This window comes from Squalius cephalus, assembly GCF_949319135.1.
Source record: "Squalius cephalus genome assembly, chromosome: 17".
Classification (NCBI taxonomy): Eukaryota; Metazoa; Chordata; class Actinopteri; order Cypriniformes; family Leuciscidae; genus Squalius; species Squalius cephalus.
In genome coordinates this window covers 14,764,387-14,788,557 of record NC_137138.1, presented here as the reverse complement: position 1 = coordinate 14,788,557, position 24,171 = coordinate 14,764,387, and the positions used below count along the sequence as shown (strand labels likewise).

The following is a 24,171-nucleotide window of genomic DNA, read 5'->3' as shown; positions in this document are numbered from 1 at the left end:
TTGTAGATATTGATTGGGAATTGTATATTGGCAAATTAAATCCAATAAGTAACTGCACAAACCAATTAGTGCCATTAACATCTCTCAACCTTCTGCTTTTAAAGTAATTAAGTCTGAATGTAGTAATTAGTCTGTAACTGTGCCTGACATATAAATCAGACATTTAACATTATCCCCGATTATTTCTTGTGCACTTTCTCACCGGTGTAAGTAATTTCATGGTTTAGTTTTTAATAATCTTTTTGGCATACAATAATAATGATTTGTATCAAAGTGGGACTTGAAACTGAGCACACAAGTTTACTTTCACAGCAAACCGCATTGTTCTAACTGTGAACTTTGCTAAAGATAAAACAGGCAGTACGGGTGCTCAAAAAAAAGAAAGGTCCAGGGAATGTATACTGATATATCTAACCAAACAAACCTTCCTTTTGATTTCCAAATCAAGCGTAACCACATCGCAGTATGATCATTTAAAAAACATCCCAAACATCTGTAACAAATCAAATCATAAGAGGATACGGATTTCTTGTTAGAATCTATCAGGCATTGAGTAATCCGTGCACATTCTGCTTGGGAAAGCAATGATACAAAACTAAATATTTTCAATCCTGTCATTGAAAATTACAAAAGAGGCCATACTGAAATTCTGCCCGGCCAAATCTGTTGCACTTTTATGTTTAAATAATCATCCCTGACAAATTGGATCTATATGTTCACATGGACACCAGCGGTACAAACCCTCTGGACTGCCATTGACCTTAAAACAAGAAAAACATAAATGTCAAAACTATTTTTTCACACGGATACCAGGAGGACAAACCTCTGGGCCCCTGTACAAACTACAATTGAACTTAACAGCACTTTCAAATCTAAAATAAACAACATATTAATGCTCACAATTAAGAAATGAGACAAAAAATCTTAAATATCTTGGGGGGGAAAAGTTACAGGCCCAGAAATAGAGAGCGTTTAAAAAATCAATGTGACTCCCTGTCAACATTTTTTAAAACCATGGGGCAAACTATTTAAAATAGATATGCATGCAAGACCCTATCCATTAGTCTGATGACCAGCTCATAGCCTGACCTGACATTAACCTGAAACACAAGGATTTGGTGCAGCTGAGAGTGAAAGTGGTGCAGTTTTGACCAAACATGGAAACATCATCTTTAGCAGTGGATTATAGTGGATACCTTTCTCAAATGCTCAGTCCGAACCTCATTTAGACTTCACAAGAGAAACGGTAAAAATAAAATGTGTTCAGGTTGCTGCCTATAGTTACCAGTGATTATCAAATTATTTTTTACAAACTCAGTTTTCAGAGCAAAAATTAAATTAGTCTTTAAGGCTGGATATCTTTAAAGGGAAAGTTCACCCAAAAATTTTAATTCTGTCATCATTTACATCACCTGTGTGACTTTCTTGCATGGAAAGCAAAAAGGAGATGTTTATCGGGACGTTCAAACTATTTTCCATAGAATAAAAGTTAATGGTGATCAAGGGATTTCAAGCTAAGTTTTTCATCTAAATATTTAAAAATTTTACATTTTAATTACTTTTAAAAGTTTTTGTTAAAAATAGCAACACTGATATGGAATAAAGAAAATTTGGAAAGACATTAGGGTGAGGAAAAGATTATATTTTTGACTAACAATTTAGACAGATGCTCAATGGTGAAAGTCAATCCAAGATTACAGCAATATTCCAGCACATTTTATGATTTGTTATATATAGTCAATTAGTTTAAAACTGCAAGCTAATTAGTAATAATAACAAATAAATGCCCTCTTTTAAACATGGCACGGAGGTTTGCCCACCATTATTTATATAGGTTGCTAAAACTGCCACGTCTGGGATCAATCTGAAATAAAAACTGCTCCGGCAAGCAGGAAAGGCTTGTAAAGTACATTGTAAAATCAATCAGACACATTAACCCATTGCTCCTGTTAACCCACTCCAAGTGTCTGAGATCTTAATGGCAGACATTAACAGTTATTCAATATTTAAGGTATTTTCTGCAGTGTCAAATTCATCACAAGGCAGAGTTAGCTTCAAAATGGCTGCAGTCCCAGGGTGGATGCGTTTTAAAAAATGTGAGACAGGTCTGTCCATCTCTGAATAAAAGCGATGTCAGGGTGCTGGGCCACATCAAATTAAATTTCTCTCTATTGAGCCATTAACCAGACCAAAATCTAATGGGAATTTTTATAGGAATAGCAATAACAACAATGTCCTTAATCTAAGATAGGACCATAAAACATGTGACCACCTTCATCTCAGCTTCTATTAAAAGAAATATCAGCAAGAGAACCCTCATTCCTGAATCACACTCCTTATTAAATTGAAGAGTTGCAATAAAACATTCTCTCATATGGTTTGGTTTTATTTCCTGGCTTTGTGTTTCACAGCTGTGTTGGAGGGTTTGATTTGACCTTGGCTGAATCTGAATGCTGAGTTCAGAGTGTGAAGTTTACCTTCAAACTTCTTGTTAACGTATATATCTTTCTGAAAAAGTTTTGGACACAGTCCTGCATTATTATTTCTTGTAAACCCACAAGCTTTTGTGGCACCTGGTTCTGACTGAGCCAAAGGTCCAAAGTTCCTCTCACAAACGTGAAGTATTTCAGTCACACCGAGCGAAACGTGAGTCCGGCTACTGAGCGGATTCAGAAAGCTCAACTCAAAGCCCTCCGCATGAGCAGAGAGCGGACTTAAACCGCATGGCTATATAGCGCTAAGACGCCCAAATGTTCCTCGTTTGGGAGAACGTCACATTCCAGACATACCTCTGAAACGTTTGAGAAAAAAATGTGTAGGCTAGAATATGGAAAATATGAAAGGCTGTGATTGACAGAAAAGGTTTGCTGGATGGTGGCCATTAGAGAAGTCTCTATGGAAACAGAAGCAGAGAGATATGCGTTTTCTGACACCTTTTCTGCATCGCCAATCATCAGTCTGATAATGAACAAAGTGGGAAAAATGCAGCATGAAAATACTTCATGCGGGCATCAAGGCTGTAGCTTTCAGACAAAAACCTCACTTCACGCTCCATATTTGCTCATGTTGCACAAGGACAGATTCTGTAGCAGCCCCTCATAAAAGAGACAAAGTGTAACTCTAAATCCTTAAAGTTATAGCACACGAAACACTGGAATAAGCAGGGATGTTAAAGCAATTAAACAAGCCCAATGTTTACTATTAATTTGGATATAATATCATCAGGGGACTAAATTTCAGAGGGTATAAATCTGAGAACCAATGATGATTTTTCCTTCAGAAACATCCTCTTAGATAATTTACTACTCTAACTATATTAGGTGATCAAGCATTTGAAAAAAAAAACAACATTTTTCAACATATTTAAATCCAAGTTGAACAAAATGTACTAGCTAAATATACCAGCCCATATTCAAATCAATCATCCTCTTCAGTGGTGTTTTTTGCTGTCCCTATTAATCTTAAAACATATTTAGAGCAAACTTGTTATCATGTGACAGAAACATGGCAGATATATAAACATGTTGCTGAATTTATTTTGCCAATGACATTTATTAAAATTAACATCAAATTAGCTTTGAATTATTAAATTCACTTTTTACCCCCAAAATGGTAGATGTGGGGTGAAGTGTCAGATGCCTCGGGGTAAGCTGTGTCAGCGTCTAAGCAAAATATAGTTCTGTCACCAAATGCAGGAAATACAATTAAAATATTATTACTATTTCTAAATATATTACAAAATGTAAACCGTTAAGTGAATTTAAATATTGTGAATATTAAACTGTTTCCTGAATAAATGTACAGCAAAATAGGACTTAAGACTTTTAAAAAAAACACCACATGACTGGGTGTCACAGATACAGAAGGAGACAACACAGGTAAGTGGCGGAATACAGATGTTTATTTACAGGAATTTGCAGCCAGATAGATTGTTAACTTAGCTTGATGAGTAATAGTACTCTTGATGTCTTTCCAGACAACTGAACGTGTAGCAGACATGGAGTAGAGTCGTTGCAGACAGAAGACGGATACTGGAGACTGGAACAAGGTGAGTAGATCAGGTACAGTAGATCAGGTACAGTAGATCAGGTACAGTAGATCAGATCAGGTACAGTAGATCAGGTAAGTTGAGTAGATCAGGTACAGTAGATCAGGTAAGTTGAGTAGATCAGGTACAGTAGATCAGGTGAGCTGAGTAGATCAGGTACAGTAGATCAGGTGAGCGTCTATGTGTAGACGATACCAGACATCACTGGTGAGGAGATTGACAGCTGATATATTTAGCTGATGAGTGAAAACAAGGGTGACGGCTTGCAGGTGCAGATGATTGAGGAGTGTGTGCAGGTGGTGAACATGAAGGATACTGGGAAGTGTAGTGCTGAGGGTGACTGAGCTGGTGACTGTGACAGTACTTCCCCCTCCCGGGAAAGCGCGACCTTGCTCAAAATGGATTCCATCCAGCGTGGTAGGATGGGCGTCCTGGAGCGGTGTCAGGTGATAGGGATACCTCCAGGATGGCACTAGCAACCCAGGTAGGCGCTGGCAGCTCAGGAAGCCATGGCGGTGCAGGTAGTTCTGGAAGCCATGGGGGATCGTCCTTCGTGACCTTGCCAAGGAAGTCTGGCTCGGCCACTATGCCCGGGGACATATAGCAAAAAAAAGATTTAGCTATAGGTTCATGGGCTGGCGAGGATTCTGGAGCAGGCTTTGGGCTGAGCTCGGGGACTGAAACAAGCACTGGGCTGAGCTTGGGGACTGGAACGGGCTCAGGAATTTCCCTCACGGGAACAGACTGGTGAACTTCTCTCATGGAAACAGACTCTATGGCTGGCACACTGGCCGAAGACTCGGGTGTGGTGGCCATCTTGGCTAAAGTGGACAAGGGTGACTGTGGCTGAGTGGTGGTTGTGTCTTCATCAACCTCACCAATTGTAAGGGAAGAACCACTCACCCACAGCGGTCTTAAGGGTGTCATCGTTCCAGGTTACCTGATGAGAAAGCTTGAGGAACTCCTCTACATAGTCCTTGATCCGGCGGCCATCTTGGAAATGGGAGATCAGCCAATCAGCGGGGTTAATAGGATTGAAGAGAACGCTCATTGTTCTCAGTATAAAGTGGTCTGGTCTTCTGTCACAGATACAGGAGGCAACACAGGTAAGTAGCGGAATGCAGATGTTTATTTGCAGGAACAGGAAGCACGAGTAGGAGAGTGACAATGGTGAGTATAACTGCAGTCAGATAGTTTGTAGTTAACTTAGCTGGATGAGTAATGGTACTCTTGATGTCTTTACAGATGACTGAACGGGTAGCAGATGATGGGGAGGAGAGTCGTTGCAGACTGAAGACAGATGACAGATACTAGCGACTGGAACAATGTGATGGCGAACACAGGTGAGTGGATCAGGTGAGTAGATCAGGTGAGTGTCTATAGGTGTGTTCGACATCTACTGCGGCTGGATGTAACCGATCGGCAGGAGTTGCCGCTTGCAGGCAGGGAGGAGCTGAAAATGGAGACGTGAAGTCAGACACTTTCTGCTTCCTGTAGTGACGCTGAAGTGAAATAAAATGCAATACTTGTCAAATAGTTGTTTTTGAGACATTGTCAGATGTTTCAGAGACATTGTCATTCAATACTTTATGTAGGCCTATAAAGAGGTGGTAAGTCCCGCCCATCCGTAAAACCCCAAGTGGACCTCTAGGTTGAAAAATCGTCAATGCAAGTGAATGGGAGAAAATAATTTCTGGTTCCGTTTGAATTGTGCCATGAATGTGAACATATGTTGTCTGTGAATTTTTTATATAATCTTTCATGTTACGAGTTTGACAGAATATGATATGATTCTTCGGCTAGCAGTTGTGGAAAAGACATAACGAGAAAGACTACATGTCGCCTGTGACGTCACCCCATAAAGTTGACTTACCCGTGGTTTTCGCCAACCTCAATGATTTTGTCCTCTCCCTGAAAGAAGGCGGTGAAGTGCACCAAAGACACAGCCATGTTTAGCGGGATCCGTGAGTGAGTGGTGGTGACGTTTCAAACGCGTCGAAAGCAGTGAAGAGTTGTAGTCCACAAAGTGCTCACACACAAAGTCTAACCGTATCAAACTTCTACAAGCTAAATTGTAGCATTCTTTACACGAAAAGTTATATAAAAAAAGTCACAGACAACATGTTCACATTCATGGCACAATTCAAACGGGACCAGAAAATAATTATTTTCTCCCATTCACTTGCATTGACCATTTTTCAACCTAGAGGTCCAGTGGGGTTAGCGGAAGGGGCGGGACTTACCAGCTCTATTGCAGCGTCTGTTTGTACAAAGTGGGGTCAGTTTTTTTCAAAAAATAAACATGACACAATATAACATCGCGACTACATGAAAAGAGGTTTTACTGTTATAAAAAACAGATTTGTGAGCATTAGTGGACCTGAAGGTTTTAGAATAAACACGAAGCACGTGATCGTTTTCATGCGGTGAATCCGGCCAATCGCGGAACAGCGGTGTCGTCATCAGAGCTCATGCAGCCGCTCTGGAGAAGCTACGCAGAATGAATCAGCCGGCTGCTCTCGAACCGCTCTCACGGTACTTTGATGGCATACGTCACAGTCACGTGGCATTGGCACTGTCTCAAGTTAGACAAAATATCTAACCAGCATGCACTGCTTCTAGTCAGCTGTAGACAAGACCAGACATCAATGGTGAGGAGGTTGACTGCTGATATAGGGAGTGCTGATGAGGGTGACGGCTTGCAGGTGCAGATGATTGAGGAGTGTGTGCAGGTGGTGAGCATGAAGGATACTGGGAAGTGTAGTGCTGAGGGTGACTGAAACAATGGGCAGGGGGGCTTTGCACCACACTAAAATAATAATAAAAAAGAGACTACTCATGCAAACTAAACATCACTATTTGTCTAGAGCCACTTAAAAGTAATAAAATGGTGAATAATTCCTCAAAACATCATTGTAACAAAGCAAATCATAAGGATCCACCCATTATATTGGTGCATAAAACGAAGTAGGCTATTTTGCTAGGATGAGACAGCAAACCACTGACGGTAGACATTCAGAGTACTGGCCTTCAAAAATCAAAAAGGTCAAAACATCAATGAAGTAATTCATTTGCCTGGTGTGAAAAACACACACAAATAATAGAAACGCACAAATAAAAGACGGGAAAATAAATAGTGGTGTATTTAAAATGCCTGTGTTGTTTTACGCAGATCATAAAATTTCAGAACAACGAATATTCCACGGTCACAACCATGTGCTTTTGTTTTGATCAAGAGCCGCAATGATGTCATCTATACTTATGCAAAACGAGTCTGTGGGTAATTGCCTTTGTAATGGCAGAGCCCGCTTAAAACAGTCTGAAACCTTGAGGAGAAAAACAACTGGAAACGTGGAAAGACTTGTTGCTGAATATTCTACCAGCTCTTGTGGCTAAACGCAGCTTTTCACTTTCAAAGTTACTGAGCGTGTTCTAGCCGATTATGTCATTTTTAAGTGTCTTGTAAAAAGCTGTATGGAATTAGCATGTTTCTAAATGGGTTTTATAAAAATCATTTTCATGATAATGCACACAGCCTAAGATTATTATCATTCCTAACATTTTTATCATCTTCGGCATTTTGCAGGCCAAGGACTTGATAAACATTTTGTAAAGAATTGAGGATTGCATTTTATGATTTACGCTATGATACTTGCATTGCAAAATCACTAAAGTAATCATTATTGATGAGAAATATTGGCACATAACATTTTGATTTTACTTAATACATTTTGTGGGAGGGACGATGAAACATTTTAGCTGAACTTTGGCTCAACTTATGACTTAATATTATATTTTTGTTTATCGCACATGATCTTTTAGCAAAATTATGAAACTTTTGAAAAATTTAATATTAGTAAAATATAATTAATAATTAGCTATGGACACCCCATCAAAGACCACTGCTATAGATTTCATGCTACCATCAAAAACAAATATATATATATATATATATATATATATATATATATAATTATTAAAAAACAAAAAGTGATCAAAAGTGACAGTAAAGACATTACACTGTTACAAAAACATTCTATTTCAAATAAATGCTGTTCTCTTTTCCTTTCTCTTCATCAAAGTATCCTGAAATAAATTGTCACTGTTTCCACAAAAATACTAAGCAGCACAACTGTTGTCAACATTGATAATAATAATAAATGTTTTTTTGAGCAGCAAATCAGCATATTAGAATGATTTCTGAAGGATCATGTGACACTAAAGACTGGAGTAATGATGCTGAAAATTCAGCTTTGCCATCTCAGGAAAAATATATTGAAATAGAAAATTGTTAATTTAAAGTGTAATAATATTTCACAATATTACTGTTTTACTGTATTTGGCGAGTCGTGAAACTTAAAAATGAAAATTTTACAGAACCCAAACTTTTAAATGGTGTATACTGTATGTGCATATATACACACTTTTACTTTTCATGGCCTTTAGCAAACAACTAAGGGTATGTTTACACGACAACGATGTACTAAAAATGGAAATGTTTTTCCTTTGCGTTTTCCATTGTCAAAACGATCCCGTTCACACGGATCTGCGAAAACTATTAGAAACGCTGTATTCTGTAGTTGGCGATGTCACTTTGTAAAGAAACACTTCGCTCCTATAGACTGAACACGTAATACGCATGTGCATGATGTCATCGCTTTCACTAATTCATGCACTTTGAAAAACGTTTTCAAAAGTTTGCGTTTTTAGGCCTCCAAATCTTCGTTGTCGTGAAAATGACCAGCCAAAATTCATAAAAAGTTTTCGTTTTTTAGTTGAAAACGCTGTCGTGAAAACAATTAAACTAAATTAAAAAGGAAAAGGGCCTTAATGATGCATGGGTGTCTAACCAGAAATCTCACTTTACCAACATTCTTACATTCATCTCTTTTCTCCCAGAACTCATTTCTGAAAGCTCAGAGTGTTCAAGAGGGACTAACTGTACCTGAGAGAAATGGAGGTTCCGTTGACAGACTCTGAGTGTTGTCTGCTCGGACTAAAGTCCCGCGGCACATCCCCACAGCACAGGATCCTCAGGAAGGCTCTCCGAAAAGCCCGGTTCAGAAAAGCATACAGGAACGGATTCAAGCCCGAGTTGATGTAACCCAACCAGAGCCAAGCGGTCCACATCTGCCAGGGCACGCTGTAATTAATGAAGGGATCCACCACGTTGGTAATGAAGAAGGGCGCCCAGCACAGACAGAAGCAGCCCATAATGACAGCCAGCGTCTTGGCCGCCTTGGTTTCATTCTTAATGCGACTGGAGCCCGGTTGATCGTGGTTTGGGTAAGTTGAAGAAGGGGCCGAGCCGGCCCGATGTAGAGATCCGATTCGCCGAGCATGACCCATAGCAGTGATGTAGATTCGCTGATAGGCGAGAACCATCAGCACCAGAGGCACATAGAAGGCCACGGCTGAACACACCAGGGCATAGGGTCGGTTCACCATGAACACACAAGTTGAATTGCGGGAAGAGTTGAATTTTCTTTGTTCGATCTGGGAAATTGAAATGAAAAAACAATTAAGTATGCATCGATATTAAAACTCTGGCTAATACCAATAACTGATCATTATTTTCATGATATTATGGTCAATAACATACAATAACAATTCTATAATATTTTGTCTGGATACATTTAAAAAAACACTTAAGATTAAAATCAATCATTTTAAATGCTACATATGAATTTAAGCATCACAACATTATAATGTACTGTATAAAAAATGGATACAGTGTAATTTGTTCCTGTGATGGCAAAGATGAATTTTTTTAGAAACCATTGCTCCAGTCCTTCATATGCAGTGTTGGGTGTAATTCATTACTAAGTAATTAATTACTGTAATTTATTACTTTTCCCATAAAAAAGTAAAGTAATAGATTACTCTTAATTTTTCAGTAATTTAGTTACTTCTTATGTTATTGCATTAAATACTGTATAGAACAGTTCTTTATAAAACAGTAGTGGATTTGACATCAAAATTTAATATCTAATTTTAAAATGTATGTTTTTGATGTAACCTTCTCCCTTTAAATACTTTGATCAGTTCAAGAATACATTATGCAATTTTAAAAACTGACTGAGGTTGATCTAGTGTAATTAGTGATACAACGCAATACTTTTTAGAGAGAGTGATTACAGTAGTCTAATTACACTGTCAAATATGTAATTAGTCATTAATTACTTTATTAGAGTAACTTACCCAAAACTGTTCATAAGGTTCAAAACCATTTATTTGAAATATGTTTTTTTTTTATATCAATGTAAAAGTCTTCACCTTTACTTTTACTTAATTTAATGCATCCTATCTAAATAAAATAATTAATTTCTTAAAAACTAAAAAACTTTTGAACAGTAGTGTAATCTGTTGAATTATTATTATTAATTAATTGTGGTAATATATATTTTTAATTATTACTATAATTACCAAAAATATATCCTGTTTACAAAAACGCAACATTCCTTAAAATGGTCACGCCTAAGAAGTGACATCATTTAGACCCTTTTATACAGAATACCTAAAGCAGGGTTCACCAATCTCGGTCCTGGAGGGCCACTGTCCTGCAGAGTTTAGCTCCAACCCCAATTAAACACACCTGAACCAGCTAATCAAGGTCTCACTAGGCATACTAGAAACTTTCAAACAGGTGTGTTGGAACTGGTTGGAGCTAAACTCTGCAGGACAGCGGCCCTCCAGGACCGAGATTGGTGAACCCTGACCTAAAGTAAATGAATTATCTCATTCCATTTTTTAAAAATTGTTACACACTTTTTGTAACATTTTTATTTTGGAAAGTACCATTTCTTTTTTTTTTAAATGGTTTTATAATCCAACCTAGAGAGATCTAGCGGAGAGTAATTACTTAAAGCTTTTATAATCCATCAGCATAACAAGAAGAATGAACCAATCTACTCCTCACTTACAACGCTCTCGATTCCAATAGTATTCCAGCTTTGCATGATGGGAAGGAAAGAGATGAAAAAGGGGATGACCCAGCATCCAACCAGCATCAGTGAGACTCTTACAGGTGTCATCTTGTTATTGTAGACCAGAGGCCGACAGCAAATCGCATAAAACCTGCCCAAGACAGAAAATGCAAATATCTGAAGAATGATTCACTTGATGCTGTCAGTACGCTGTCTTACGTAAACACTGCGTCCCTACATACTGTACTTCGATATACCCTGATGATACTGCCGATCTTTCCTTGAAAAGTTAATGCAGTGAATTATAACTAGAAAATATGCACTTACTGGAGACCGCAGAGGCAAAGACATCATGAGTCATATGCGGATGGAGAAAGAACTTGGTGACACAGTGAGATAGATCAACAGAATTTGTTGCTCGAGGGAAAGAGAGAAATAGATAGAGAGAGGCTTTGAGAGACTAAGAATGAGTCATGTTACTGCCATATGGACAAGGTGCGCTGCATAAATCACAGCTGCTCTCTTTCGGGTTAAGAGTGCTGCAGACTTCCCAACGGGTGAACATGAGAACATTTGCATACGTAACACAGCAAATTACACATAATTAGCTGACACGCTGACAAGCCCCTTGGAGTTAGCGTGAAGACATAAATTATGTGTTTCTTTTTTGCGGATACGATTCTGAATGTACAGTTTACTCAAAGACACATAATAATTAGAAACTGGACAAAATATAAATTAGTCATGACAATACAGGCCGGACAGCATCTCTGTATATTGTAGCACACTGTAATTTGGTGACGCAAGATTACAGGGCTTTAACCTATATAAGAAAGCCTATAAATGCCAGAAAAAATGAATGATTGTGTGTATATACTGTATCAAAATACAAATGTTTTTTTAAAGAGAAAAAATGTACGATCAAGTCTAGGAACGAAAATTGCTATCCCAAAACTGTCTAAATTTAGACTTCTCTTCTCAACATTGCCATGGCAACACAAGCAGTTATTTGTGTAGGACATTAGTAATTTTTTGTTACTATATCAGCTTCATGAGCAGCACTTACCTGTCTAGTGCAATGCAGCACAGATGCAGAATAGATACAGTGGTCAGCTGCACGTCCAGTGAGGTACGGACCAAGCAGAACGTCTCTCCATAACTCCACTGACCCGTGGTCAACTCTATGGTTGCCAGGGGCATCACAACAAGGGCAACTAGAAGGTCTGCAAATGCCAGGGATACAACGAAGAAGTTGGTCTTCTTCTTCCTAAAAACAGTAGATACACAAAAAAGAAGATTGATAGACATTAGTTCACAGTACAAAATACTGTCTGTACAGTTTGTCAAAAATACTCATGTTTAAGCAATTTAATGATACTTTATCATACTTATGGAGCTTTTTTATGGAAGTTCTTTATATTATCATATTCAAAGTTTCTAGTGTTTCTAATACAACAGCTAAGAGAGGGATGGGAAATTTGACCAACGAAATCAAATCTCTCAATATTTTTTCCTCTTCTGTAAAGTCATAGAAATGCTATCATCACGGATTTTATCTTTTGCTATTGGAGAACACAAAAAGGGGTACACAAAAATGATATTTTTTGTATTTCTACATCACTATAGAAGTGACCCAACTATGATGACTTGCACTTCTGAGAACCCTAGAAATGTGAAAAGGGTCAACTATAATTTCATATGAAAATTTCATTGCAGAAATGATTTTCCTTGTATGTTTGACCTACTTTGCAGAAAGAAAATATCCAAGCATCTTTAAAATGAGATTGATTTACTTGAGATGCCTAAGATTTTAAGGTTTGTTTTCAGAGAACAAACTGAGGGTTATTTTGAATTTTCTTGCCCTTTGTTTTCTGGTTGTAGGAAAAAGCTAACTGCACAGTGGGGTTTCAAGATTCAAGATGTATCCTTTGTCTGAAAACAAATCCTTAAATCATGTGTAGTTTGGCTTCTCAAGTAAATTCACCTTGTTTTAAGGTTTTTAAAGACATTTTTAGTACAAACTCACACAATTGGTTGAGCCATTGTTGCTATGCGAGGCTGGTCAGGATGTTTTGAAAACAGAACCACATTTTGGGTTTGAATCAGCTTACTTTTAGATATCTTGCATTTTAAGCCTTATTTTTTACCATCAAACATGTACATTGACACAGTAAATTTAAATGTAGATATGAAACACCATTACCTTAGCTGTCTGTCTTTACAGAGAGCCACCATCACAAGCAAATTACCAAGCACAGTCAGTATGATGATGGTCACCAGGATGATAGACAGCATTATTCTCGAAGTGTATTTAGACATGACGGGATCCACTGCACTGTAGACAAAAATATGCCGATAATTATCCATGAATATAAGATAAATACTTATTAATCTTTGTAGTAAAAATATCTGAGGTGGTTATTACTCATCCGCTGAGTCTGATGCTGTGGCCATCACTGGTCATCTGTATGGAAGTGGTCAGATGGAGTTTGGTTCACACAAGACACAGCAGTCCCACTCCTGTGGGACAAACACAACTGATTTGGGTTCTCACATCCCAGATTCAATCATATTCTTTCAGCGTGAGCTTCAAAGTTAGAGCATTGAGACTAAACCATCAGCACCTTTGAAAATGAAACGGGCTTCTGGGATATAACATGGGAATATGAGCCATGATGAGTCTATGACCCCCTTTAAATATAACTTTCCCTGCACTTTATAGACTTAATAGATGTTTTTGCTGCTGACAAACACATTTCTGGTTTGATGTTGATAAAGGGGTACTTCAGTATTACTGATGGGGCTGTGGATAAAATAAAAAAGGTTAGGAAAAACTGGAAAATTGAAGTCTTATTAGATTCTCAATCTCAAAACGCATCAAAATATTGAAGATAGGAAAACTTCAACACAAAGCACATGCACTCCATCATCATCGCAGGGTTAATACCCACAGTGGCCATATCGCACCCTGTGCCTGAGCCATAACTCCAGCAGAAGTGGAGCGAGCTCTCACAGGGTAAACACTGGAAGTGTGTGATGTGTTTGCCCAGCTGGGAGGCTCAAGTGGGTATTAGAGAGAAAGCTCGGACGCTTCTTTCCTATTCTGTTGGTTTCGTTTGAGTTTCAAATGAGCCGCATGATTATATAATACCCTGTACACACTAAACAAAATAGGCTATTCTGAACAGATACACAGAGAGGACAGCTGATTTACACATGATGCTTTTTTTAAAGGAGAGGGTAAAAGGGTCATTCTACAAAACAGGTGCCATTTGTGTCCCTGATATGTATGTGTAAAAAATAGTCAATTTAACAATTAACATATGAAGGCAATTTTATGTGTCAAAATAGAAATACGTGGAACCCCTAAAAGGACATGGTGATGGAAAAGTATATGAGATGCGCTTCTCTTGCAACTTTGCGTTCGTTCACAAACGTATTGCAATAAAACAAATTTTCTCTGGGAACTCAATATAATATACTATAGTAGCCTATAGTTTTGTGAGAGAACTCAAAAGCATTGCAATATCATTTTTCCTCACCATGTCCCCTCATGGGTTCTGTAGAAATTTCTCTAAATTAATCAATGTTTTTATTTTTGATTAACCATTTAACAGACTATAGGCATTTTTTCTTTATTCTCTAATCTCTATATTCTCATCTGTCAGTAGAGGACAATTTAATTGACAATTAAAATGTCAACCCTTTTACCATGATTTTGCATAGTGATTAATTGACAATTGAATAGTTTACACCTTTAAAAAGATTATCTTTTTAAGAAGCAACTTTGTTTCATAATCTTGAGGACAAGGCTTGTCAAATTAAATTGTAACTGTCAACCTTTTTACCTTTCAGAAGCTATACAGTTATTAAGTCCCAAAATGCATTGGTTTAGCCTAAGATATCACAATACAATTTATTTTCTCTTAAACACATTATTTAATTGTTAGAATGTTTCAAATCTTATGAAACTTTACTTAAAAATCACACTGGGAATGGCACCCGTTTTTTTTTTTCCCCGAATGACCCAAAAAGATAGCTGAGCTGAAGTATGAAAGCTGATGCCATGTGACACAACACTAACTTTCACTAATCTTAATTAGTGACACTAGATCATAAGATCTAAGAGCCCACTATTCCCTTCAGCTCGAGGGATTTCAAACTTGGTTAACTGTCTGAAGCATATAGATCTGTCCAGATTAATAATGTGGGACTTTGTACTTTCCTGTATTTATCAAAGCATTAAATAAATTAAATAAACTGGTTGGTACAATTATAAATTAACTTCAAACTCTTTACTTAAAGGGATAGTTCACCTGAAAATGAAAATCATTTACTCATCATTTACTCACCCTCATGTCGTTCCAAACCCATAAGACTTTCGTTCAACTTTGGAACACAAATGAAGATATTTTTTATGAAATCTGAGCAATTTCTGTCCCTCCATAGACAGCTGCGCAACTACCACGTTTAGTCCAAATTTTCTGAAGAGACACGATCGCTTTATATGATGAACAGATTGAATTTAGGCTTTTATTCACATAAACAATCATCACCTCACACATCAGTTTTGGGAAATGGAAGCTCAAACATGTTCGCTTGACGTGTGAGAACCAATGAGGTTCATTCTCGTGTTACGCAGCACGTTTGAGCTTCAGCAAGAACCAATGAGGTTCATTCTCGTGTTACGCAGCACGTTTGAGCTTCTGCAAGAACCAATGAGGTTCATTCTTGTGTTACGCAGCCCGTTTGAGCTTCTGCAAGAACCAATGAGGTTCATTCTCGTGTTACGCAGCCCGTTTGAGCTTCAAGAACCAATGAGGTTCATTCTTGTGTTACACAGCCCGTTTGAGCTTCTTTAAGAACCAACGAGGTTCATTCTTGTGTTACGCAGCACGTTTGAGCTTCCGCAAGAACCAATGAGATTCATTCTCGTGTTTCGCAGCCCGTTTGAGCTTCAAGAACCAATGAGGTTCATTCTCGTGTGTTACACAGCGCATTTGAGCTTCCACAAGAGGTTTATTCGCGTGCATCAAGCAGGTTCCGTTGAGCTTCCGTTTATGTTCCCTGATCAATTTTTATTTGTGAATAAAAGCCTAAATTCAATCTGTTCATCATAAAGCAATCGAGTCGCTTCAGAAAATTTGGACTAAACCGCTCAATTCATATGGATTGGTTTTACGATCTCTTTATGAACGTTTTGAAGTGTCAAAGTGGTAGTTGCGTGGACTTTCAATGAAGGGATTGAAAGGCCTCATATTTCATCAAAAAGATCTTCATTTGTGTTCCGAAGATGAAAAAAAATCTTATGGGTTGGAAGTGAGTAATTAATTACAGAATTTAAATTTTTGGGTGAACTAACCCTTTAGAGCTAATGAACATGTTATACTTGAAACTGCACCCTAAAGTGATGTATCACAACCTGGATGCTTAATAATTGAACAATTTACAATAAAACTGAAAAACATTAACTAACATATCAATGAAGTAGGCAGCTCTAGGTTTCAATAAAAATAACACCTACTCTTATAGGTATATATCTCTTGGCAAGTTATTGTCATTGTAACCTCTTGGCAATACTCGGTTGTTAGGATTTGATTGGCTTCTCTTATTCAAAACAAAATAACGTGACATAATTGACATAATGAAAAGAATATGCACTGACAAACCCTCCGATTAACAATTTTGACACCTTCCCACACAACTTCTTTTTTAATTTCACGCCACCAGGAAAACGGAGTGGCATTTGCATTAAAGGGATAAAATACAATCTGTGGTGACAAAAAAAATAAAATAAACATAAGCCATAAGCCTCATAAACAAGTTACGAGAGTGACATTTTTACACAATCATTTAAACCCATATGGGAGTCACACAAATAGTGGTCTGAAACACACATTGATCATGTAGTTATGTTAGCTCACTGTGATTTTGCCAAGTAAGACATATCTTGTTGATCCTGGAACATCATTCATGTCCGAAAATGTAGTCTTAACCCTATCCCTACCCCTAAACCTAACCCTACCCATAACTTATCCCTAAAATCAGAGTGAAATGTGAATAATAACACTGATGTAGAACCACCTAACCCTGATTGTAAGCCTAAACTTGACATAAATTGTAAACTTGTCCCCCAAATCTGATTGGTTGATTTGAATGTTGTTCCAGGATCAACAAAGATGTTGATCCAGGAGCATGTTGTACTTGGTAAAATCACATTCACCAGTGAGGGACCTACATGGCGATATAACAAAACAATAACAATCTTAACATCCTTTTAAAAACAATCTTTTTAACCGTCTGAAAATGGATTCACAAAGTCTTTGCTCATCATGAAATAAATGAATAAATAAATAAAGCTATAATGTGGTTTCAGTCTTGATCAGGATCAGTTCCTCTGTACAATTACAATGAATAAACTATGATGACAATCACATATTTGGCTGTTTAAAGTGTGCAAAATCAGTGGCACTACATTAATTATGTATGATTATATGATTATTTCAACCACAGCTGTAAATTTCATAGTTGGAGGCAAATTTCTCCAAAATCTGTAAACAAATACACTCTGATATTCTCTAATAGAAACCAATTGAAACGTGTCATTATTCTTTACAATTTAGGAAAAACAATCCACATCTTATCAAAAACATTAAACAAATAATAATAATAATAGCTATTATTATTAGGCTACATTAAAATATTTTAAAATAGACATAATACTTTATGGTGCTTAGAATAACCTGTTGCACATTTTGACACTTGAAATCATTTAAGTACGAGGCAGCATCATTCAAACAACTTTACTCACCCAGGGGCTCCGAGTTTCATGTCTCTATGAATCCACACGTGTTTTTATAACCTGTCATATTCCATCACAGTTTGTCGGAGACTGAAGTGCTCTTCTCTGTTCTGTGTCACAATTAAACAGCGACTGCAAGCAGCAGATCATCTATTATTGATGTAATTGACCAGTGCGTTCTGAGTCTCTGCCTGTCCAACACAGAACACACAAGCGTCTGTAACACACCACAACAGAGCAACAGCGCCACCCAGTGCCCTCAACTCACTTTATTGCGCTTATTAAAAAAAAAAAAAAAGGCCCATTATCTTTCACGTTTCCATTTTTCTTCTTGAAATATTAGCTGTTGATATTACGTATGCAATATTCACAATGTACTTTACCATATAAAGTTGTAGTGTCACGTACAAGCGTCAGTTGTTATAGCCTATTAAGCAAAATAGGATGCTGTAGTAGGCTAGTAGGCGACAGTGTCAAAAATGGAAGTGAAAGAAAATTGATTACGAACTAAATGGTTACTATGGAAGCCCGTTTCCGCCACGGTTGAGTGAAAAAAATAAATAAAAAAAGATTCAAGTCATAATAATGAGAAATGTTCTTATAATAATGACTTAACATCTCAAAATAATTAGAAACTTTCTCGTAATAATGACTTAATATCTCGTAATAATGAGAAACTTTCTCGTAATAATGACTTAACATCTCGTAATAATTAGAAACTTTCTCAAAATAATGACTTCATCTCGTAATAATGAGAAACTTTCTCGAAATACTGACTTAATATCTCGTCATAATGAAAAACTTTCTCGTAAATGATTTTCTCGTGCTTCTACGCATGCGCAAAGCAGCGGAGCAGAAGGGAGTGCCACGCTAGCGACACCCGCTGGTCAAAGCCGTGTAAATGCATCACAGCAAACATGGCACGCTCTGCAAAACAGTTGTTTTCATTAAAGTCAGTGTGATCTACGAAGTGCAATCTGTAGTAGCCTATCATTAAATAACATGAATTACAAATCATCAGTATATCTTCCATACCATGCGCACAAAAAGGTGTGAAAGTGGAATGCAGAAGCAGGACGGTTACCATGGTAACGAAGGACGCATGCTTGTGCACACCGATGGAAATTGTGTAACATGAATTTACAAAACTATCAGATTTAAGTTGGAATATTACATTTATTCGTTAAATTTAAGTGCAACATCTTCATGACATATGGGTAACTTATATGTGTTAATATAACACGTATTTTGCGGATGCGTCTAGGATATTTGATGTGCAGGTTCTTTTGGAAGATATCAATACAGAGAAAGTTTTTCATTATTATGACTTAATCTTTTTTCTTACTCAACCGTGGCGGAAACGGGCTTCCATAGGTTACGGAATGATAGTCTGCTGTGTGGAGACCACTGTCATTGAAATGCCTCATTCATTCATTCATTCTCAATCTGAAGATTAAAAAAGACTTCTTTCAAACCACGAGATGGCGAAAGAGCACCAAACATATGCTACTGCGTTTTACTAAAATCCCTTTAATCTGTAATCGAGTGGGAGATACGTCCTTATATTGTCCTGCTGAATTTATGTCTCTATTGGTCAAGTTAATAAAATCCTGAGACATAATCTATATACAATTAGTTACATACAATCTAGACTACTCTATATCTCATATCAGACTCAATACACATAAAAGTAAGATTCTGGATTATGCAGGATGCCCAAAGTCAAGCTGATGAATATGCTTAAATAAAAATTATATTTATAAAAAAAAAATGCAACCGCCCTGCAAAACGTGTGTTGACCTTGTTCATCTTGCCAACAATAACTAATTTACTGAACAGAGGAAAATACATATTAATTCAAATAGCCTAACATTTGTTGTGATTTTGTTTCCCAATAAGAAATGAATCAGCAAACAAAGAATGACCTTGATTTACATTCACCATGTTTGCAGAAGAGTAAAAATCTTCTATTCGTGGACACGTCTTGACTTCAGCTTGTTTTCAGTCTGTTAAATTAAATTAGGCCTACATGACAATATACAGTGGGTTATTGATATCACTGCCATTGATTGAGCTGCTTCTTTCACTTTACCATTACAGGAACGCCACTTCCTTTACAGCTAATGCTGTATATTAGAATTTAGCTTAATAACAAGTGACAGAAGAGAGACTGAATAAGGAAGCTGCGCAATATAATTTAATCTCTTTCAATTCAGTGACACAAAAACAAAAACACTTGCAAGCATTGCCGTTTATCAAGACATATGTGATCAATGATATTGCTTATTAATGTTAACAAGACCTTGCTGAGCTGTAAAGTTGAGTGCACAGCAGAAGAGAGGAACTGGGTGGTTTGCTGCTGTAGACACAGCCATTTGCAGACAATGGTGAAATTTTAGACAGCTCCGGTGTTTCTGGTGACTTTGCACTCTTCGGTATTGAACAGATTTCAGTACTACCGCAAATGCTTGATTTTTTGTTCTGAGAAAATCAGAGCGCTGAATTATTTAATTGTAGTAACAGATATTTGTAGAACAAAAAGTGTTTTAAAACGTTTTTCTGTATTCATTTTTGTCAACAATAACATGCTATTACTAAAAATAAAATCAAATATAATTATTGTCAACAAAGCTCGCACATTGTCTGCCTTAAGACTTGTATGCCTAGATTTTAAATCAAACCTAGATTTCATCATGGAAAACAAGAAATGATGTTGATGAGCTTGGCAGATGCAGGATGGAGTTTTTCTTAAATGGTTTACTGAGCAGCGTGTGCTTTTTTTCAGACGTGCCTCAAAGAGTCTGGCTGAAAATAATGATTTGCACGACTCTCGTTCTGACTGTTGTTATTGATTTACTCTCAAGCAGTTGTTATGAAACAGAGAGTTGGACATGATTGAGGGTAAAGGGAATAAATATACTCATACGCCATCATTTATTTATTTATTTTGTCTTGTTCCAACATTTTGTTTAATCACTGTGGTTACAGAGAAGCATCACTGAAGATTGGTATAAGGGATCTGTGTTAAATATTCATGGTTAATATTCATCTTTCATTGCTTGCCCTTGTCCCTCAACTGAATAATGCCTAGGTCAGAGCGTACTCTAACTCTTCGGTTATGATTAGAAATTGATTATGGGCAGTCCGTTTTATTGTGATGACCTGGGGTCAGGGGATGAGGTCATGGCACCACATCCGCCTCTGAGCCATAAATCAAAACACACATCCAGAGTGCAGAGGTAAAGCAAGACACACACCCCCTGCATGCAACCTTAAGGTGCTTTATAATTCCCCATTTGTTTGGAAATGAGTGAATAATCCTGGCAAATGGAGTGGAGTGTGTGCCCAGGCATTTTCAGCATCCTGTGTCCACACTGCCAGAGTGTATTATTAACCGCGGTAAGGTCAGCGAGTCAGGCCGTTCTCTGAAAAGGAGAAAAGCAAGTTTCCACTGAACCTGCTATGGAATTTATCACGTATAACTGATCAATCTAGTTGGCACTAGAGCAGAAGTGGACAAAGTACACAACTTCCTTACTTGAGTGAAAGTACAGATACTGGTCAAATATTACTCTGTTACAAGTAAAAGTTGTAAAGACCGATTTTTACTCAAGTAAAAGTACAGAAGTACTGGTTTTTAAAAGTACTTAAGTATCAAAAGTAAAAAGTGAATGTCAGTGCATTGTTTTATTATTGTGGAATTGTTGTATGTAATGCTTACCTTATGCCTCTGAATCTATGCCTGCCTACCTACCCTCATATCAATATCAGATTTATTTCTAGAACACAGTTCCAGTAGTGGGATTGAATGTGAGATTGAATAAGTGCAGTCAATAACATCCATAATGGTTTCAGACACCCAAATGGCTGTTCCCTCAAATAGTGCCCTATTTAAAGTTTTTTGGCTTTTAGTATGAATATGCTAGCCTTACTGTTATCTATAATCTAGTGTGCTCCAAAACAATGACAAAATTTGCATTTAGAAGACCAAACCCAACATTGAAAATGAAAATCGGGTTGACGTCAGAATCCAACATCAGTCGTGTTCTGACGTCAACCCAACTTTCGTTTCCGACCAAAATGCAACCCCCGCAACCAAAATCATCCCCTGACTGACGTTATTACTTTCTACTCAAGGACCTTGACAGAAATGTAGTGGAGTAAAAAGTTTGATATTTGTCTTTCAAATGAAGTGACGTTAAAGTAAAAAGTTTCCAGAAAAGTAAAGTACAGATACTCAAAAAGTGTACTTAAGTACAGTATGTACTTTGTTACTGTCCACCTCTAGAGTTAATATTCAAACTGGTCAGAGGATCTGAAATAAATGTATTTGTAACAATATAGTGAAAACTATACATTACTTGAAGAGACTTTCACATTTCTTGCTCTATCTATACACTGCTGTTTAAAAGTTTGGGGATGGTAAGATATTTTTAGTAATAATTTTTTAAAAGAAATACATAAGGACACATTAATTCAAGTCATTTATAATGTAACAACAAATATATTTCAAGTATTCATCTATTTATCTAAGAATCCTGAAGCAGCACAACTGATTTGAACATTAATACAACATTTTTCTCAAGCAGCAAATCAGCATATCAGAATGATTTCTGAAGGATCATGTGACACTGAAGACTTGGAGTAATGATTATGAAAATTCAGCTTTGTCATCACAGGAATAAATGACATATTAAAATATATTCAAATAGAAAATGGTTATTCTAAATTGTAATAATATTTCACAGTATCACTGTATTCTTGATTAAATATCTGTGAGCATAAGTCTTCTTTCTTACCAATTCCAAACATTTGAATGTGTAAACTGCACACAGACCTCAGGCATGAATTCTGAAGCCACTGTGTTGCACAAACAGCTAACAACTAAATACAACAACTAAAACCCTCATGGAACCTCATAAGTGACCGATCATGAGCATGATGCAACTCCACATACAACAACATTAACTTCAAACAGTTTCAAAAGAGTTTGTGTTCTACAGAAGAAAGAAAATCTTCACTAGGTTTTGGAACAGAACAAATGCCTGCACTCCCCGACTTCAGGCTGCTTTTGATTATTTATGTTTGTCAGATTGTTAGGCCATAAGCCAAGTCTGTCTCTTATGCTGTCCTAATAGGGTTATAAATAAAACATCAACACCTGCTCTATTCTCAGGGAGGATTGAGCTGTTTCCTACTTTAAAACAACTCACTCTCTATATATTCAAACAGAGACCACAGTTCAAGACCATCATTGAGTCATTAGTATTCACACCTGTGTGTTTGAGATAAAGCATGTAAAACTGATGCATAGAAGAGCTTAGTGGCTTACAGGTGGCAGGATTTTTTTTTTTTTTTTACAGTTTGCTCAGCGTGTGACAAGACGTCTACAGTCGGTAAACAGGATGCAGCAGCCACTTAATGACACATTAGTGCCATCCAGACAGGGTTAATGCTCTGACAAACACTGAGTCAAGAGTGTAATTGTCCCACTGGGTGCTCTGTTTAGATGTAATGGCACCGTCTTTACATTACAGAGTTTTATGCTGAAGTCTGAAACTGTTAGGACTGTTTTGTGATTAATTATTAATGCAAATTAAAGTTCATTAATAAATCATTTGCATTAATAGTCATGGGTGTTTTATAAACTGGGAACTGTAATGAAACTACATGCACGTTCTTTCACAATTCATTATGCTAATTGGATTTAATGGCCTAATAATTGCATAGCTGGCCTTGTTAAAAGGAATTACAAATGTTTTTTTACACTTCTTGAAAATGCTTGTAGCCTCCGTATGTGCGGCCTAGTTGTCATTTTGAATGTCCTTCCTTGTGAAAGTGAAATATTAAGATCCATATTCAAAGGTATATGAATCTCCGTCTAAAAATCGATGAACTTTCATGCTGTTGCTGTGATTTTGCAAGTACAGAGTGCTCTTCAGCTTTACCAGACGTTTAAGAAGCTTCAGCTATTGCATCAAACCCAGGTGCCACATCCTGTGGTACTGTATATACGTTTTTGTAAAAGAAACAATGTCTGGGACAAATTCAAATTAGTTATTTTAAGAACAAATGCAAATAATTTACTGCAATTGATCATGTTGATGTTCATTGGTCGTTCATGCACTGTAAAAAAAAATATATTGTTGGTTTAACTTAAAAAAGTAGGTAACCTGGTTGCCTTAAAATTTTAAGTTCATTGAAATTAAAAAATTGATTTAATCTATACAGAAACTCAAAATATTATGTTATCTGAACTACATAAATTATCTAAGTTGATTTGACAAAACAAAAAATGTGACAACAAATCATGAAAATATTTTTTACACTGTGATATCTAGTTCTCATTGGATGACATCACACATATCTAAATGCTATTTAACATCTTATATTAG

The 24,171-nt window shown here is 36.9% G+C and overlaps 1 protein-coding gene across 6 annotated transcripts in view; it reads right to left on the bottom strand.

Annotated features, from left to right (window-relative positions):
* LOC307144688 (5-hydroxytryptamine receptor 4) overlaps positions 1 to 24,171 on the bottom strand; it is a 77,089-nt gene that overhangs the window by 6,146 nt on the left and 46,772 nt on the right. For 2 of the 6 annotated variants that reach the window (XM_079847252.1, XM_079847251.1), the window contains 6 exons: positions 13,400 to 13,494; positions 13,178 to 13,309; positions 12,041 to 12,241; positions 10,972 to 11,125; positions 8,994 to 9,544; positions 4,420 to 5,550 (listed from right to left, as the gene is read on the bottom strand). In XM_079847252.1, coding sequence (XP_079703378.1) covers positions 5,445 to 5,550; positions 8,994 to 9,544; positions 10,972 to 11,125; positions 12,041 to 12,241; positions 13,178 to 13,309; positions 13,400 to 13,428 — 1,173 coding nt within the window. In that variant the 5' untranslated portion in view covers positions 13,429 to 13,494 and the 3' untranslated portion in view covers positions 4,420 to 5,444. Of the gene's footprint in view, positions 1 to 3,884; positions 5,551 to 8,993; positions 9,545 to 10,971; positions 11,126 to 12,040; positions 12,242 to 13,177; positions 13,310 to 13,399; positions 13,495 to 17,785; positions 17,988 to 24,171 lie in introns of those variants that run through there. The other 4 variants (XR_013818808.1, XM_079847250.1, XM_079847254.1 and 1 more) reach the window with 4 other exon arrangements.